Source organism: Panthera tigris, chromosome C1 (genome assembly GCF_018350195.1).
Source record: "Panthera tigris isolate Pti1 chromosome C1, P.tigris_Pti1_mat1.1, whole genome shotgun sequence".
Taxonomy (NCBI): Eukaryota; Metazoa; Chordata; class Mammalia; order Carnivora; family Felidae; genus Panthera; species Panthera tigris.
The window spans coordinates 165,186,256-165,204,099 of record NC_056667.1 but is presented as its reverse complement, the minus strand read 5'-3'; the positions used below and the strand labels follow the sequence as shown (position 1 = coordinate 165,204,099).

General features: G+C 37.7%; 1 protein-coding gene across 1 annotated transcript in view; it reads left to right on the top strand.

Moving 5' to 3' along the window:
- The window catches only part of TTN (titin), a 277,250-nt gene that overhangs the window by 185,372 nt on the left and 74,034 nt on the right, over positions 1-17,844 (top strand). The window contains 34 exon segments of the mRNA XM_042994799.1: positions 85-199; positions 295-579; positions 681-832; positions 1,522-1,669; positions 1,825-2,002; positions 2,393-2,514; positions 2,609-2,896; positions 3,006-3,302; positions 3,420-3,606; positions 4,065-4,180; positions 4,276-4,575; positions 4,773-5,072; positions 5,163-5,268; positions 5,369-5,565; positions 5,649-5,954; positions 6,051-6,329; positions 6,928-7,227; positions 7,341-7,643; positions 7,756-8,118; positions 8,439-8,741; positions 8,873-9,172; positions 9,625-9,921; positions 10,033-10,317; positions 10,409-10,702; positions 11,917-12,216; positions 12,329-12,637; positions 12,726-12,916; positions 13,318-13,747; positions 15,251-15,559; positions 15,687-15,835; positions 15,918-15,950; positions 16,044-16,173; positions 16,263-16,562; positions 16,651-16,968. Coding sequence (XP_042850733.1) covers positions 85-199; positions 295-579; positions 681-832; positions 1,522-1,669; positions 1,825-2,002; positions 2,393-2,514; positions 2,609-2,896; positions 3,006-3,302; positions 3,420-3,606; positions 4,065-4,180; positions 4,276-4,575; positions 4,773-5,072; positions 5,163-5,268; positions 5,369-5,565; positions 5,649-5,954; positions 6,051-6,329; positions 6,928-7,227; positions 7,341-7,643; positions 7,756-8,118; positions 8,439-8,741; positions 8,873-9,172; positions 9,625-9,921; positions 10,033-10,317; positions 10,409-10,702; positions 11,917-12,216; positions 12,329-12,637; positions 12,726-12,916; positions 13,318-13,747; positions 15,251-15,559; positions 15,687-15,835; positions 15,918-15,950; positions 16,044-16,173; positions 16,263-16,562; positions 16,651-16,968 — 8,290 coding nt within the window.

Sequence of the window (17,844 nt, the reverse complement as noted above, 5' to 3'; positions counted from 1 at the left end):
CAATGTATGATCATGGACTTAAATGTATGTGTGTGTGTGTGTGTGTGTGTGTATTTTTCTTACAACTATTGATTCATACTTTAGGTTACTGGATTACAAAAAGGAAATAAATATTTATATCGAGTATCTGCAGAAAATGAAGCTGGTGTTTCAGATCCATCTGAAATTCTTGGTCCTCTAACTGCTGATGATGCATTTGGTAAGTGGATATTTTATTTTTAGATTTAATAGCTTAATATAGCTTAATAGCCTTAAATATAGTGCTGGAGACTCATTAATTTTTCTTTTTGGTAGCTGAACCAACAATGGACTTAAGTGCATTTAAAGATGGTCTAGAAGTTATTGTCCCGAATCCTATCAAGATCCTGGTTCCAAGTACAGGCTATCCAAGGCCAACTGCAACCTGGTCTTTTGGAGATAAAGTACTAGAAGCAGGGGACCGTGTGAAAATGAAAACCTTATCTGCCTATGCTGAACTTGTCATTTCTCCAAGTGAACGTCCAGACAAGGGCATTTATACACTGAAATTAGAAAATCCCGTAAAAGCAATTTCTGGGGAAATTGACGTCAATGTGATTGGTAAGGAACTAAACTTTTGTTACATATGGTGATTTGACAGTATTAACAAATATTGGTTCAATCTATTACCGATATTGATTTTGGACTACCTTTTTTTTCAGCTCGCCCAAGTGCACCCAAAGAACTGAAATTTGATGAGATAACCAAGGACTCAGTACATTTGACTTGGGAACCACCAGATGATGATGGAGGGAGTCCATTAACTGGATATGTTGTTGAAAAGCGAGAAGTCAGCCGGAAAACATGGACTAAAGTGAGTTTTGAGCAGCAATGCAACTCACAGAAAAAAGAGTGGGGGGAATCCCAGAATGCTGGGATGCCATGCACAGTTTACATGGTTTAAATTTACCTTGCTGAAAAAGACCCAAAAACTTCTCTTAAATGCCTTGATGCTAATGCTTCTTGAGGTAGTTCAACCAAGATTTGGTATAACTACCTTATTTTGTGCCTTACCAAATTTTCTACTGTTTGCTAAAAAATAAAATTACCTATTCACTTGGTACCTGATGAGTATCCAGTGTGCCCTATGAAACGATCAGCCATTCTAAGGACACTAAGTATTTAACTCCCTGGTCATCAAACTTCTCACTCCACTAGATTATCTTAGTTGGCCCAATCTACCATTTGTTTTCTCTTCAGTTTATTACTGTTATTTATTCATTTCTCATTATTGTTTTTTACCTTGATTTAAAAGCATATTTCTAATAACCAAGCTGGTGGAAAGAACCAATACCTTATTTGACACCTTTTTAATGTGTATAAGTTATGAAAGTCTCACCTTAATATAAGGTTCAAATATTGTGTCTTACTCTGCAAATTTTTCCCTAGTGTAAAATTAATAACCCTTACCATTAAAAAAATTTTCCATTTGTATCACTGCTTGTCGTAAAAATCTTTGACTCAGGCTTTTGAGAAACGAGTAATTATATTTCTTTGTCCCAGGTTATGGACTTTGTGCCTGACCTAGAATTCACAGTTCCTGATCTTGTTCAAGGGAAAGAATATTTATTTAAAGTCTGTGCTCGTAACAAGTGTGGCCCAGGAGAACCTGCTTATGTTGATGAACCTGTAAATATGTCAGCTCCTGCAAGTGAGTACATTCTTGATGGTTGCTTATGGAGCCTCTTGTTACCTTTTTTTGCTTTGAGACCAGGAGTCGAATTTATGGGGGAACGGCAGGGGCAGGCAATATGGAGATTTCATAGATGGCCTATCTAACACTGACTCTCTTTAAAATGTTTATAGCGGTACCTGACCCACCAGAGAACGTTAAATGGAGAGATAGAACAGCCAACAGCATCTTCCTAACATGGGATCCACCTAAATATGATGGTGGTTCACGCATCAAAGGATATATAGTTGAAAAATGTCCACGTGGTTCGGATCGATGGGTTGCCTGTGGGGAACCAGTTGCAGACACAAAGTAGGGTTTTTGTTTGTTTTTAATATAATCTGTTGTCAAATTGGCTTACATACAACACCCAGTGCTCATTCCAACAAGTGCACAGAGTAGGTTTTTATAATTATTTGACACAAGAGTAAATGTTTCATCTTACTAAAATTAGTGTTTTTCTTTTAGAAAATCTATTAGTTTTTTTCATTGATAATTCCTCTGGTGTGCTTGTCCGACTTTAAAGAGTGCTACTGAACTTATCCCCTACCTAAGGTGTTCATTAGTTATAATACTGAAGCAATCCAGAATTAATTTAAGGAATAAATAGTGTTATACGAAGAGAAGGTATGAATTTTAGAAAGATCATATAAAACAGGTTGTGTGCATTATAGTAAAATATACCATTTTATTTTCTGATAGAATGGAAGTAACAGGTCTTGAAGAAGGCAAATGGTATGCCTACCGCGTGAAGGCCCTGAACAGGCAAGGTGCTAGCAAACCAAGCAAACCCACAGATGAAATCCAGGCTGTGGATACACAGGGTATTTATTTTTGGTTTTTGTATTATTAACCAGGCCTCTGCTTTTAATTTTGTTTGAGCTTGCTAACATTATAAATCATCTTTTCCAATTTCAGAGGCTCCAGAAATTTTCCTTGATGTGAAGCTCCTTGCTGGTCTCACTGTAAAAGCAGGAACTAAAATTGAACTTCCTGCCACTGTAACTGGAAAACCTGAACCTAAAATAACTTGGACAAAAGCCGATATGCTTCTGAAGCAGGACAAAAGAATCACCATTGAAAATGTTCCTAAAAAATCCACAGTGACCATCATTGATAGTAAGAGAAGTGACACTGGCACATACATCATCGAGGCTGTCAACGTCTGTGGTCGGGCCACTGCTGTGGTAGAAGTGAACGTCTTAGGTAAGAGAGGCCATCATTTAAAAAATGCGCAGACTCATTTCAGTTACTTTTAAAAATAAAACATGATTTTTTAAATGATTTTTTCCTGAGTGTATAATGTCATCCACAGACAAACCTGGACCACCAGCTGCTTTTGACATCACAGAAGTGACCAATGAGTCATGTCTTCTAACATGGAACCCCCCACGAGATGATGGTGGATCTAAAATCACAAACTATGTTGTGGAGAGAAGAGCAACTGACAGTGAAGTGTGGCACAAGCTCTCATCAACTGTCAAGGATACAAACTACAAGGCAACCAAATTAACACCCAACAAAGAATACATCTTCAGAGTTGCTGCAGAAAACATGTATGGTGTTGGTGAACCAGTTCAGGCTACTCCAGTAACAGCTAAATATCCATTTGGTAAGTTTCTCTTTAATAAGTTGGCCAAAAATTTTTAAAAAGATACTTGTGTCAAACTTGGATTTGGGTGTCATATTTATATATAGGGCATATAACACATCGTTATCCTACCTATAGATCCACCTGGACCTCCAACTCGCCTAGAACCTTCTGATATCACTAAGGATGCAGTTACTCTCACATGGTGTGAGCCAGACGATGATGGAGGAAGCCCAATCACTGGATACTGGGTTGAAAGATTAGATCCTGATACTGATAAATGGGTTAGATGCAATAAAATGCCAATAAAGGACACAACATATAGGTATGTCCAATATCTCCATCAAGGTGTTAAGACAGCAGTATACACAATTTTTAATTCTCAAGCATTCATTTTGATTACAAATTCTTATATATTAACCATAACATTTTAAATTATTTGTACTTATATTTTGTATTACCACATGATCTAAGAAATGATATAAATTCCACTCAAGGGCACATTTCTTAATTTCCTACTATAAAATATTAACTTTCTGTGAGTTTCAAAGTGTTTGGTCTTCCAGTATATTATGATCATGATTTTTTATAGATCTTAGAATTACATTAGTACATTCAATCAAATCGAAAGTTAAAAGGCAATTTTAAAATTATATTGAAATATTTTCAGTTAAATTTCCAAATCAGTTTTTCACAATTTAAATAAATTAGTTCCTTCCATGTAAAATACATAGAGGCTTCTGCTTATCATGGTATTCAACTCATACTTTGTCCCTAATTCAGAGTGAAAGGTCTCACCAATAAGAAAAAATACAGATTCCGTGTGTTGGCTGAAAATCTTGCCGGACCTGGAAAACCAAGCAGATCAACTGAACCAATCTTAATAAAGGATCCAATAGGTATTGTTTATATATTTTTATGTGGTCATTTTGAAGCTTATATTAACTCCTTTTTTGACAAACCTAAATCATGGTTTCATTTCATTGGTTTGCAGATCCTCCATGGCCTCCTGGAAAACCAACTGTGAAAGATGTAGGCAAAACATCATTGATGTTGAATTGGACAAAGCCAGAACATGATGGAGGGGCAAAGATTGAGTCTTATGTCATTGAAATGCTAAAGACTGGAACGGAGGACTGGGTCCGAGTGGCTGAAGGTGTTCCCACCACTCAGCATTTTCTCAAGGGTCTCATGGAAGGGCAGGAATACTCATTCCGAGTTAGAGCTGTGAACAAGGCTGGGGAAAGTGAGCCCAGCGAACCCAGTGACCCTGTGCTCTGCAGGGAAAAGCTGTGTAAGTCACTCTTGATGTTTAGTGTATATAAATTCCTCTAACGTAGGTCTGAGAACTACAGTATGAGAAAATATGAAAAACTCATAACTAGATTGCTTCATCATTGCTATGTGACTTCCTAGTGACTGCTAGAGAATTCAGTGAAGACTGAGTATTGGACAATAAAAAAATTGAATTTTTCTTTTTTTCTTCTTTAGATCCTCCATCACCACCTCGCTGGCTTGAAGTTATTAATATCACAAAAAATACAGCAGACCTCAAGTGGACAGTTCCTGAGAAAGACGGAGGGTCCCCCATCACCAACTATATCGTGGAAAAGAGAGATGTGAGGCGAAAAGGCTGGCAAACAGTGGACACAACTGTCAAGGACACCAAGTGCACAGTAACCCCACTGACAGAGGGCTCTTTATATGTGTTCCGAGTTGCTGCAGAAAATGCCATAGGACAAAGTGACTACTGTGAAGTTGAGGACTCTGTTCTGGCCAAAGACACCTTTAGTATGCTAACTTAATATTTGTGACACTGTTCGTACTGGATTATCATTTTTCCCTCTGTTTTTTTCTAACTATTGAATGTTTTGCTTCCAGCCACCCCTGGACCACCCTATGCTCTGACAGTGGTTGATGTAACCAAGCGACATGTTGACCTGAAGTGGGAACCACCTAAAAATGATGGTGGAAGACCAATACAAAGGTAGAATTTTAATTAATTTACAAAGGATAATTTATACTCAGCTGAAAATTCTTAACTGTATTTTCTCTATTAACACTAATGAACTGCTTTATTTCAATAGATATATCATTGAGAAGAAAGAAAAGTTAGGTACCCGTTGGGTGAAAGCTGGAAAGACCTCAGGACCTGACTGTAACTTCAGAGTAACTGATGTCATTGAAGGAACAGAGGTCCAGTTTCAGGTTCGGGCAGAAAATGAAGCTGGAGTTGGTCACCCAAGCGAACCCACAGAAATCCTGTCAATTGAAGATCCAACAAGTAAGTAGTGTCAATTAAACAAAGGATATCGTCTAGAGCTTGATGACGAGATTGTGGATGTGAATGTTTCACTCTTTTTTCAGGTCCTCCTTCACCTCCCCTTGATTTGCATGTGACTGATGCTGGGAGAAAGCACATCGCCATTGCCTGGAAGCCTCCAGAGAAAAATGGTGGAAGTCCTATTATAGGATATCATGTTGAAATGTGTCCGGTAGGCACTGAGAAATGGATGCGAGTTAATTCTCGCCCAATTAAAGACTTGAAATTCAAAGTTGAAGAAGGTGTTGTTCCTGACAAGGAGTATGTTCTGAGAGTGAGAGCTGTCAATGCTGTTGGTGTCAGTGAGCCATCTGAAATCTCTGAAAATGTGGTTGCCAAAGACCCAGACTGTAAGAACACAGTTTCTTTCAATTAATAAAACAGACTTTGCTTATCATACATTGCATTTTGACATATCTTTTTTTTCCTTTTTGGATATCTTACAGGCAAGCCAACAATTGATATGGAGACTCATGACATTGTTGTTATTGAAGGTGAAAAGTTAAGAATTCCTGTTCCCTTCAGAGCTGTCCCAGTTCCAACTGTTAGTTGGCATAAAGATGGCAAAGAAGTTAAAGCAAGTGACAGATTAACAATGAAGAATGATCATATCTCTGCACACCTCGAAGTTCCCAAGAGTGTCCATGCAGATGCTGGAGTTTATACCATTACACTAGAGAATAAGCTTGGCTCAGCAACTGCCTCAATCAATGTCAAAGTCATAGGTAATCAGTCTTTGATGAAATACAAGATATTATTCTTCACACATTGGGAAAATTAGTTAACTTTGTAGTGTTAGTATAAAGGGCTTCATGAGTTGGCTATTTGTAAACTAAATTGCTTCTCATATGGAAAGAAATCATCTGGAAAACAAGTAATTATAGAAATGAAATTGCTAGTTAAACTCTGATTAAACTAATTTACTTCTGTTGTAATTATTGGCATGTGAAGTACTAAATAAAAGATACAGCATACCCAAAGAATGTTTAAATTGCCAATATTCATTTATTAATTGTATTTGCATTTTTCCATAGTGTACTCACCAGGATTAGTAATACTTTCTGCCCCCTCCCACACAGATGATGTTTAAAAATTGGGTGGGGGTGATTTTCACTTAGAACAAAAACTCAGAGGAGTTACATATGTTTAGTAACTGGGGCCAATGACGCTAAATAGCCTTCAGCATAAGGCGGCAGAGGGGCGTTCCAGCACATCAAAGATTATCCCACCCAACAGGTGGATAGTCTCAGAGAAAGAAAGAGTGTACTTTTAACATGCTGACTTTTCAGATTACAATAATAATTATCACTTTATTTCTGATAGGCCTACCTGGACCATGCAAAGATATTAAAGCAAGTGACGTGACCAAGAGTTCTTGTAAATTAACCTGGGAACCTCCAGAATATGATGGTGGAAGCCCAATCCTTCATTATGTCCTGGAACGCAGAGAGGCTGGGAGAAGGACATACATACCAGTCATGTCTGGTGAGAACAAGCTGTCTTGGACTGTAAAAGATCTCATACCAAATGGTGAATACTTCTTCCGTGTTAAAGCTGTCAACAAGATTGGTGGAGGCGAATATATTGAACTGAAAAATCCGGTCATTGCTCAAGATCCAAAGCGTAAGTTGGGGCATGGATGTAACATAGCTAGGAATTAATATGCAGTTTTTTACTTAAAAAAAGATGGGTTTGTGCATGGGTACATATTAACCATTTTTTTCCTTATTGTTCAGAACCCCCTGATCCACCTGTAGATGTTGAGGTCCATAATCCTACAGCTAAAGCAATGACTATTACATGGAAGCCACCTTTGTATGATGGAGGGAGCAAAATAATGGGTTACATCATAGAGAAGATTGCTAAGGGTGAAGACAAATGGAAGAGATGCAATGAACACCTAGTACCAGTCCTGACCTATACAGCAAAAGGACTCGAAGAGGGAAAGGAATACCAGTTCAGAGTGCGAGCAGAAAATGCTGCTGGTATTAGTGAACCTTCTCGAGCCACTCCTCCAACCAAAGCTGTAGATCCTATTGGTAAGTTTTGTTTAATGGGGTTGCTGTTTGCCCGCGGCACAATCAAGGAGAATAATGTTTTGTCAATGTTTTGATCAGAATTGAGAACGATTATTGTTTTTAATCATTACAGATGCTCCAAAAGTCATTATGAGAACAAGCCTAGAAGTGAAACGAGGTGATGAAATAGAACTTGATGCAACTATTTCTGGGTCACCTTACCCGACTATTACGTGGCTAAAGGATGAAAAAGTTATTACACCAGAAGAAATTAAAAAGCGAGTAGAACCCACAATTAGGAGGAGGAAGGGTGAAGTTCAAGAAGAAGAACCATTTGTCCTGCCTCTAACACAACGTTTGAGTATCGACAACAGTAAAAAGGGAGAATCTCAGCTACGTGTCCGAGATTCTCTCCGACCTGACCATGGCCTGTATATGATCAAAGTTGAAAATGACCATGGTATCGCAAAAGCTCCTTGTACTGTCTGTGTGCTAGGTACGTAGGTAAAACTACACTTCTCAATGGAAGAAAGTCTATATGAAGAGTTTCAGTAAAACTTAAAAAAGGGGTTTTGGCAGGGGAGGTGGGGAAGGGGGATAAAAGGAGTAGGAAATAGCTTCAGCAAGTTATCCTCAGTCCCATTTTTCCTGCTGGCTATGTAAACAAAATCAACCCACCTTGGTATTTGTTAGCCATACAAAGACAGATGTAGAAAAAGCAGAAGTTTATGTTAAAGGGGCATGCTAACATTTACATTTTCCTTTGCAACCATTTCTACACAAAATTTTAATCACTGCTATCTTTTGAAATATTAGATACACCAGGGCCACCAATCAACTTTGTATTTGAAGATATTAGAAAGAACTCCGTCCTCTGTAAATGGGAACCACCCCTTGATGATGGTGGCAGTGAGATTATAAACTACACTTTGGAAAAGAAAGACAAGACAAAACCTGACTCAGAATGGATTATTGTCACTTCAACACTTAGACACTGCAAATATTCAGTGACAAAACTGATTGAAGGGAAAGAGTATCTCTTTCGTGTAAGAGCTGAAAATAGGTTTGGGCCTGGACCGCCATGTGTTTCAAAGCCACTTATAGCTAAAGATCCATTTGGTAAGGTTCTTTTAGCATCTACATTTTGCCTTTTATCATATGCAAGGGTATATTCATTATCGTAGCTTATAAACTTGAATTTTTAGGTCATACTAGAGAATTAATTCAAATATGCCATTTTTTTTTATCAGAACCACCTGATGCACCCGATAAGCCCATTGTAGAAGACATTACAAGCAACAGTATGCTAGTGAAATGGAATGAACCAAAAGATAATGGAAGCCCCATCTTGGGTTACTGGCTTGAAAAACGTGAGGTTAATAGTACACATTGGTCTCGTGTCAACAGAAATCTTCTGAATTCTTTGAAGACCAATGTAGAAGGCCTATTAGAAGGACTCACCTATGTTTTCAGAGTATGTGCTGAAAACGCAGCTGGACCTGGAAAGTTCAGTCCGCCTTCAGACCCCAAAACAGCACGTGATCCAATCTGTAAGTAATTTCTTATGAAGAGAGTGGGGTACAGCATGGTGACTATAATTAAGTCACTTCATCCAGTTAATTAAGTACTATATTATATACCTGAAAGTTGTTAAGAGAGTAGATCTTGAACGTTATCAGTACCAAAAAAAAATAATTATGTAAGGGGAGGGAGGTGTTAACTAACATTGTGGTAACCATTTTGTAATATATGCATGTATCAGATCATATTGTACACCTTAAATTTACAAAAAAACAAGCAAAATATTAAATACCTACAGACATATATTAAGGTTGCAATGTAAAATTTTAAACATCTTGTACATATAGCTTAAAAGTTTCACAAAGCAATACTTACCCCATATTACATGCAATGCGCTATGAAAAAAAGTGGGATAGAGTAAGCTACTGTGCATTTTAAAATCTTCTGGGAGTTTTGATTTGTGTATCTACATTCATTCTAGCTCCACCTGGGCCACCTGTCCCAAGAGTCACCGACACAAGCTCTACAACTATTGAACTAGAATGGGAACCCCCAGCTTTCAATGGCGGTGGGGAAATTGTTGGCTACTTTGTTGATAAGCAGCTGGTTGGAACAAACGAATGGTCACGTTGCACGGAGAAGATGATCAAGGTCCGTCAGTACACAGTCAAAGAAATCCGAGAGGGTGCCGATTATAAACTTCGAGTGAGTGCCGTCAATGCTGCAGGTGAAGGACCACCAGGAGAAACGGGACCGGTTACTGTGGCTGAACCACAAGGTAACTTAAAAGTTGCATGGATCCATGCAATAAGATTATGGACATTTTTCCACCATAGGATTTTTTTTTTCATCTTTCTTGGACTAACGTATTACTGTTCTCTTTAAACAGAGCCTCCAACTGTGGAACTAGATGTTTCTGTCAAGGCTGGCATACAAATAATGGCTGGGAAGACACTTAGAATTCCAGCTGTGGTAACTGGTCGTCCAGTGCCTACCAAAGTATGGACCATAGAAGAAGGGGAGCTGGATAAAGACCGTGTTGTAATAGAGAATGTTGGAACCAAATCGGAACTAATTATCAAGAATGCATTGAGAAAAGATCATGGCAGATATGTGATTACAGCTACCAATAGCTGTGGTTCCAAATTTGCAGCAGCCAGGGTAGAAGTTTTTGGTAAGGAATGTTACATGGATTTTCATAGGGTTTTTCTAAATGATACAATTTATTGCACTGATTTTTACGTTTGTTTGTTTTAATTTTTCAGATGTTCCTGGACCGGTTCTTGACTTAAAACCTGTTGTGACAAATAGAAAGATGTGTTTGCTTAATTGGTCTGACCCAGCAGATGATGGAGGAAGTGAAATCACAGGATTCATTATTGAAAGAAAAGATGCTAAGATGCATACCTGGAGACAACCAATAGAGACTGAGAGATCTAAATGTGACATCACAGGTCTCCTTGAGGGACAAGAATATATGTTCCGTGTGATTGCCAAGAACAAGTTTGGCTGTGGCCCTCCTGTTGAAATAGGACCAATTCTTGCAGTTGATCCACTAGGTAAAAGAGGTTTTCATTGTGTTTATAAAGTAAATACTGTTTGCTTCTAGTTATGCCATTTATTTATTGAGCCCTATGACTTCAAACTCCCAAGAGTCTCATGGTCTATAGCAAGAGAGTGATAAGAAAGGTGAATCAAAAAACTACTGGCAACTTTAAGAATATCATACTTGCTATAATATCAATGTAATTTTGCACAAAACCGTATGGTTTCATGTACTGAAAAAACCTGAATCTACCAGAGCTTAACAACAACCTACAAACAGGTAGAAATACTACATCTTGGCAATAGAATACTCTGGAGTGATTAATTTAATGCTTTAGTAGTTAAAGGGAGTTCACTGTTTTTGAAGGATTACAGGATATACAACAGACTTATGATAAATGCCTTAGTCTTCCTTTAGCCCTCAAGTAGTCTCCACACTGGAAGGATATGGATGCTCAGAGTCAGAGAAAGCCACCAGAGAATAGAAAACCAACCAAAGGAAATCTCCTTAAGCAGTATGAGCAAATGTGAAACTCTAAAATTGCACACACTTGGTAATGCATACTGACATCCCATCACATCCTCCCCATAACAGCTCATCTCAAAAATGTCTGCTCTAGCTCAAGTTGTGCCACAAGTATCAAAACAGAGCTGAGCTTCCACTGCAAAGCTCTGCTTCCAGTTACAGTGACAGTTCAACAGGAGATTAGTTTTACCATGCAAAGTTATGCTTTGTTTTGTCCTTTGGGCCACGAAACTACAGAAGCATCACATAAATTCTCTTTCCACTCCATTTTAAACCCACACTTGAGGCAACATGGTTCTAAGTGTGTTCAGCAGACACATGCACTGTCCTTTAATAAAGGAAACACTTTGCTCCCAGCTGGTCATTCAGAGCAAAACTTCACAGACCTTCTCTCCTACTTCATTAGGACTAGAAGCTTTCCAAACAGTGACAGAGGTAAAATATCTAAAATGCTAAAAATAACAAAAGTCTACATTCCCTTTGATTTATTTTTAATCAATAATTTTTACTCTAAGAAAAATTCTGCCTGTATAAATGCCTATAATTCTGGTAACTGATATGTTTTTGGAAGGATTTTAAAGATGGATGTAAGGTTTTGCCAAACAGAAACTTATTTCTCACATAATTAATTTAAAGTGAAATGCTATTTCCTATATGAATATTTATTTCATGCTTGTCATTTCAACTTGCCTCTGGTTAAAGGTCCTCCAACATCTCCCGAGAGGCTCACATACACAGAAAGGACAAAATCCACTATCACCCTTGACTGGAAAGAGCCCCGCAGTAATGGCGGCAGCCCCATCCAAGGTTATATCATTGAAAAACGGCGTCACGACAAACCTGACTTTGAAAGAGTTAACAAGAGACTCTGCCCAACCACATCTTTCCTGGTTGAAAATCTTGATGAACACCAAATGTATGAATTCCGTGTCAAAGCCGTCAATGAAATTGGCGAAAGTGAACCATCTCTGCCTCTTAACGTGGTCATACAGGATGACGAAGGTGTGGAATCTGTGCATGATTTTAGTGCATTTTACAGCGCGGCCTTTATCTTCATAAGTTGAGCAAATATACTTAGGACTATGCATTTTTTTTCTTTCCTTTCTCTTTACAGTGCCTCCAACTATTAAGTTGCGCTTGTCTGTTCGAGGAGACACTATCAAAGTTAAGGCAGGAGAGCCTGTTAACATCCCTGCAGATGTGACAGGCCTTCCAATGCCTAAGATTGAGTGGTCCAAGAACGAAACTGTGATCGAAAAACCCACTGATGCACTTAAGATAACCAAGGAAGAAGTATCCCGAAGTGAGGCAAAGACGGAGCTTAGCATTCCCAAAGCAGTCCGGGAAGACAAAGGCACTTACACAGTTACTGCTTCCAATCGCCTGGGTTCAGTGTTCCGAAATGTTCATGTGGAAGTATATGGTAAGGGACCTGTTTTCTTCTATCAAGATGAAATCCAGTACCTTTTTAAGAATGGCCTTCTCATTCTCCTGTGTTGGTTCCTTCCCAGATCGTCCATCACCACCAAGAAATCTTGCTGTTACTGACATTAAAGCTGAATCTTGCTATTTGACATGGGATGCCCCTCTAGATAATGGGGGCAGTGAAATTACCCATTATATCATTGACAAACGTGATGCAAGCAGGAAGAAAAGTGAATGGGAGGAAGTCACCAACACTGCTGTAGAGAAGAGATATGGGGTAAACTATTCTAAATATTTACTTATACACATTAAAAGGACACGACTTTGAATTAACACCATTAGGGCATAACCTGGGAATTTAATGATTAAACTCAAAACCACACACAAAAAGATTTAGCACAGTTTTTAGCACCATGTACATAAGGCCACTTAGTAAATACTATTTGTATATAAATTCTTTTTTACTTGAGAGATCCAGTATTAGGTACAATAAATTCACATATTCTCATTTTAAAATGCTTTCTCCACATTTGAGCCTATTTATTTTTTAACTATATATTTATTTGCTTTTATAGATTTATTTTTATAGTCTCCCCTACCAAAATAACTTGAATTTTAAAATAAGTGAAAATCAACATAAGTATGTTGTTAAGAAATCACTATTCATTTGATTTCTAGGTCTGGAAACTTATCCCCAATGGTCAGTATGAGTTCCGAGTTAGGGCAGTGAATAAATATGGAATCAGTGATGAGTGCAAATCAGATAAAGTAGTCATTCAAGATCCCTTTCGCCCTCCTGGACCTCCGGGAAAACCAAAAGTTTTGGAGCGCACCAAAGGGTCGATGCTAGTAAGCTGGACTCCTCCTCTGGACAATGGCGGGTCTCCAATTACTGGCTACTGGCTCGAGAAGAGAGAAGAGGGAGGTGCCTACTGGTCACGTGTTAGCCGAGCACCAATTACCAAAGTGGGATTGAAAGGCGTGGAATTTAACGTTCCGCGTTTGATTGAAGGTGTTAAATACCAGTTCCGAGCAATGGCAATAAATGCGGCAGGAGTTGGCCCTCCCAGTGAACCATCAGATCCAGCTGTTGCAGGAGATCCTATATGTAAGTATGCTTCCATTTCCGGAATTTACAAAGGGCAAAGCCACTAAATGGATAATTCTCTCTTAAATTGCCTGCGTTTTTCTATAACAAAATTTTTTTTATTAAAGTAAAAAGTTTCATAGAGTATCAGAAGCATAGATGTATGTGTATACATATACACACTACATATACATATACACACTACACATATCTATACGTATGCATACATACACACATGTATACACATACCTAAAATCATATAGTTTTTAAATTCTTGGTTTAAACCTAGTATTTTATGAGGAATCACAATAATAGAGACCCTGGACTATAAGCTCCTCTCTGCTCTCCTACCTTAAATAAACGCCTAACCCCTAATTAGATACTGTGGACATTATCTCCCTCCCTGTTTAGACCCTCTAGGTGGAGTTCAACAAAAGGCAAATGTTAACTTTTCAATAATATTTATTGAACAAAGATACGAGATTCTCAAGCACAGTCTGTGAAGTGAAATTAAAAAAAAAATTCTTCTGAAAGATCTATTAGCAGATAAGTTCAAAAATTAAAATAGCATGGCCTTAATGGTTAATTATATTTGCTATATATCTGAATAGATTATCTGCAGAAAAAGAATTCAGCTATTTGTTAAGACTTAAAATACTCTAAGTTCTATATGGAGTACATCTATAAAATGAAGCAGTCATTCATTCAGCAAGCTATATTGAACATGTGCTATGTGCAAGGAACTGTGCTAGGCACTAGAGAGGAAGAGGTAGGGTTAAAAAGAACAGAGTAAAAGATTTTCTATAATTGTAAAGCACCATCAGAAATGTTATGTAATTATTACATACATTGACCCTGTCCCTAAAAGGCATTATGATTAATTTGTGTTCAAAGGTTTCCCAACTAATGACAAAATTATTTTTTAAATATTAAATTAAAGATGAACATAGGGGAATGGAAGAAAAATAAGATAAAAAACAGAGAGGGAGGCAAACCATAAGAGACTCTTAAATACAGAGAACAAACTGAGGGTTGCTGGAAGGGAGGCAGGTGGGGAGATGGGCTAACTAGGTGATGGGCATTAACAAGGGCACATGTTGAGATGAGCACTGGGTGTTACATGTAAGTTATGAATCAGTAAATTCTACTCCTGAAATTATTACACTATATGTTTACTAACTTGGATTTAAATTTATAAATAAATAATCTGACATATTTTTTCTAAAAAAATAAATACGTTTTTAGTAGATTCAAAGGGATTTTAAAACGAAAATAGCTTTTCACCAATTGTGTGTAAATAGAATATAAATCTATCTAGAGATAGTTGAGTAGTCTTTCTAATTCCAGTGAGTTGCCTGCTTTCTTTTGTTTTCACATCAATGCTAAATGAAAAAAGACTATTTCTTATGTTCTCTTCTCTAGAAGGTAATTTATTCTTTTGGCATTCCTATTTTAGTATTTAGTAGATTAAATCTAGCATCCTATTGGCTTCAAAACTTGATATATATATTTTTTCTTTATTAGATCCACCTGGCCCACCTTCTTGCCCAGAGGTCAAAGATAAAACAAAGTCTAGCATCTCGCTAGCATGGAAACCTCCAGCCAAAGATGGTGGCAGTCCAATCAAAGGCTACATTGTAGAAATGCAAGAAGAAGGTACTACTGACTGGAAAAGAGTAAATGAGCCAGACAAACTGCTAACTACCTGTGAATGTGTGGTACCAAATCTGAAAGAACTCAGGAAGTACAGATTCAGAGTGAAAGCTGTCAACGAAGCTGGTGAATCTGAACCAAGTGATACAACTGGAGAGATCCCTGCCACTGATATTCTAGGTACCAGCCCTTTATTACATTTATGTCTTCATCTTTTGATCTCATGAAATTAATTTCCTGAAGATATGTCAATTACATTTTTTGAAAAAGTAAACTAAATCCTATTATATTATTCATGGTACTATAGAGGCACCAGAAGTTTTCATTGATATTGGAGCACAAGACTGTCTGATTTGTCCAGCTGGCTCACAAATTAGGATTCCTGCTGTCATCAAGGGACGCCCGACACCCAAATCATCTTGGGAATTTGATGGAAAGGCAAAGAAGGCAGTGAAGGTAAGAAAAATATAATTTTCTGTGTCTTCCGGTGAATCACTCTAAGGAATATTTATACCACAACTGTCTTCTTTTCTAATAGGAGGGAGTTCATGATATACCCGAGGATGCACAGGTAAAAAGAAAAAATTGAAATGATTCAGAACATGGTTGGCTGCAATAATGGTTTTACTTCATCCAATGTATGACTACTGTTTTCTTTCTATAGCTGGAGACAGCTGAAAACTCATCAGTAATTATTATTCCGGAGTGCAAGCGATCTCATTCAGGCAAATACAGCATCACAGCCAAGAATAAAGCAGGACAAAAGACAGCAAATTGTAGAGTTAAAGTCATGGGTAAGAAAGACTTTAAAAGGGACCATAGAATAAGAACAAATTATTTTAAACAAAGTGACATTGTTTATATTGTGATTTGCATCTAACAGATGTACCAGGGCCACCCAAAGATCTGAAAGTCAGTGACATCACAAGGGGTAGTTGCAAACTCACATGGAAGATGCCAGATGATGATGGAGGAGACAGGATCAAAGGCTATGTTATAGAGAAGAGGACTATTGATGGAAAAGTCTGGACTAAAGTCAATCCAAACTGTGGAAGCACCTCATTTGTAGTTCCCGATCTTATTTCTGAACAGCAATATTTCTTCCGTGTGCGGGCAGAAAACCGTTTCGGTATTGGTCCACCTGTGGAAACCATTCAGAGGACCACTGCCAGAGATCCAATATGTAAGTTTTTAACCGAAGATTAAAGTAGTTTCTCAAGAAATATATCATTATAAACAATGCTTAATACTTCTTTTAACTATTTTTAAAGATCCTCCTGATCCCCCTATTAAACTCAAGATTGGCCTCATAACAAAGAACACGGTACACCTATCATGGAAACCCCCAAAGAATGATGGAGGCTCCCCTGTCACCCACTATATTGTTGAGTGCCTTGCATGGGATCCTACTGGGACAAAGAAAGAAGCATGGAAGCAGTGCAACAAACGCGATGTGGAAGAACTGGAATTTACTGTTGAAGACCTCATAGAGGGTGGAAAATATGAATTCAGAGTCAAGGCTGTCAATGCTGCAGGAGTCAGCAAACCTTCAGCCACTGTTGGCCCTGTGACTGTCGAAGATCAGACATGTAAGTACCAATGTATTAACAGAAAATGTCCTCTTTATGAATCCTTCCTAGAAATTTAATATTTGTCCAAAATAAAAAGAAATATCTGTACATCAGGAAGCTACCATGAATTGAGTGTGAACATGGGCACATTAATCACTCATTCCCTCAACTTCTACAGAATTATCAAATTTCCTTACATATTACCTTTCCCTTATTTAAAGGAGATGACGTTTAGATTTCCTTACTGTAATTTTCTGCATGATCCTCAAGAGGGGAAGAAACTAAGCAGTTATTTGCTCAGTGAGTGCTAAGACCCATTTATCTTCATAATCAAGTTTCTTTTTCTCTATTTAAGAAAAAGATATATATAAATAGACAAATTTTATAGACAAATATGGTAGAAATTCTTCCTCTGTTACCATCACTACTGCTGTGTGTTCAGTTTTTTCTTCTAAATTTGGCGGGGGGGGGGCACGTGTAGTCACTACCCTCTTTACATTTTCTTCTACTGGATTCCTGGAAAATGGAAAATTGCTTTGCATCTACTAGCAGTTATCTTTCTTAAAAAGGGAATTCATCTTAGAATAAAAATAGTCCTGTCATAACTCTGCTTATTAAAGGGAATATGCATGCATATTAAAGGGAGTATCATGATAGAACTCCCAAGACTAAGCTACTACAATCTTCACTTCTCTCTACCCCTTTTCAGTATCTACATGTATAATAACATTAGGTAAGAGAGAGCCAATAGCCGATACATAGCCACATGTAGATCCAATAAAGGATGATGACTACATTACCTGCCCTCCGAAGTCATATAATTAGTTGAAGTCAAATCTGTTCTTCATATTGTGCTATGAAGTCTGCCTATAGTAGATACAAATAGATTTATAG